We start from the raw sequence: 640 nt of genomic DNA on the forward strand, positions 1-640 counted from the left end.
AGCTCGGACCGCGTGCGCCCGGCTCCTCTCTCCTCAGCCCGGGACCCGGGGCTGGAGGAGAGAAGGCGCTTCTTTCGCTGGGGGAGGCGGTGTCCGTGAAGACCCGCGGCTGGGAGAGGGCTGGCCAGGCCCCCGAACCCCGCGCCCTAAAGGTGAAGGCTCTCGTGTTCGCCCGGGGTTCCGTGTCCCCGCCCCACCCCATGACCCTGTTGCACCCCGTGACCCTGTTCCACCCCGTGACCCTGTTCCGGAGCGAGGACTAGCCGGTGGGGATGGCTGCGCCTCCACACAGAGGACGCACCCCCACCCAGCACGGCTCTCCAGATCCTGGGGGACAGCTGGCGCTCGGTCGGTGAAGGCGAGGACAATGGGCTTTGGGGTGGAGGAGGGAGGCGCTGCGGGTTCGGAGCCCGGTCACCTCGCCTCGCAGCCCCGGGGAGAGGAGCGCGGAGCGGGGCAGGGGGGCAGAAGGCGTGTCGCGGGGGAGGGGGCGAGAGGAGCAGAGTCACCAGGCAGAGGTTCGCCAGAAAGCGGGAGGCGGGAGATGTCAGGGGAAGAGGCGCCCGGCGCGCAGAGGAGGGGACCGCCTTTGTCGCCAATGGAGGGAGAGCGAGGTGAGGCCGGGGTCGGGGGGGCAGGG

General features: G+C 71.7%; 1 protein-coding gene across 7 annotated transcripts in view; it reads left to right on the forward strand.

The window, feature by feature from the left end:
* Window positions 1-640, forward strand: part of PDE10A (phosphodiesterase 10A) — a 216,532-nt gene that overhangs the window by 99,208 nt on the left and 116,684 nt on the right. The window contains exon 1 of one of the 7 annotated variants that reach the window (XM_005857163.2): window positions 259-348. The exons of 5 other annotated variants lie outside the window; for them this stretch is intronic. In XM_005857163.2, coding sequence (XP_005857225.1) covers window positions 273-348 — 76 coding nt within the window. In that variant the 5' untranslated portion in view covers window positions 259-272. Of the gene's footprint in view, window positions 1-258; window positions 349-541; window positions 615-640 lie in introns of those variants that run through there. One more of the 7 variants, XM_005857166.2, reaches the window with a different exon arrangement.

This window comes from Myotis brandtii, unplaced genomic scaffold (assembly GCF_000412655.1).
Source record: "Myotis brandtii unplaced genomic scaffold, ASM41265v1 scaffold1077, whole genome shotgun sequence".
Classification (NCBI taxonomy): Eukaryota; Metazoa; Chordata; class Mammalia; order Chiroptera; family Vespertilionidae; genus Myotis; species Myotis brandtii.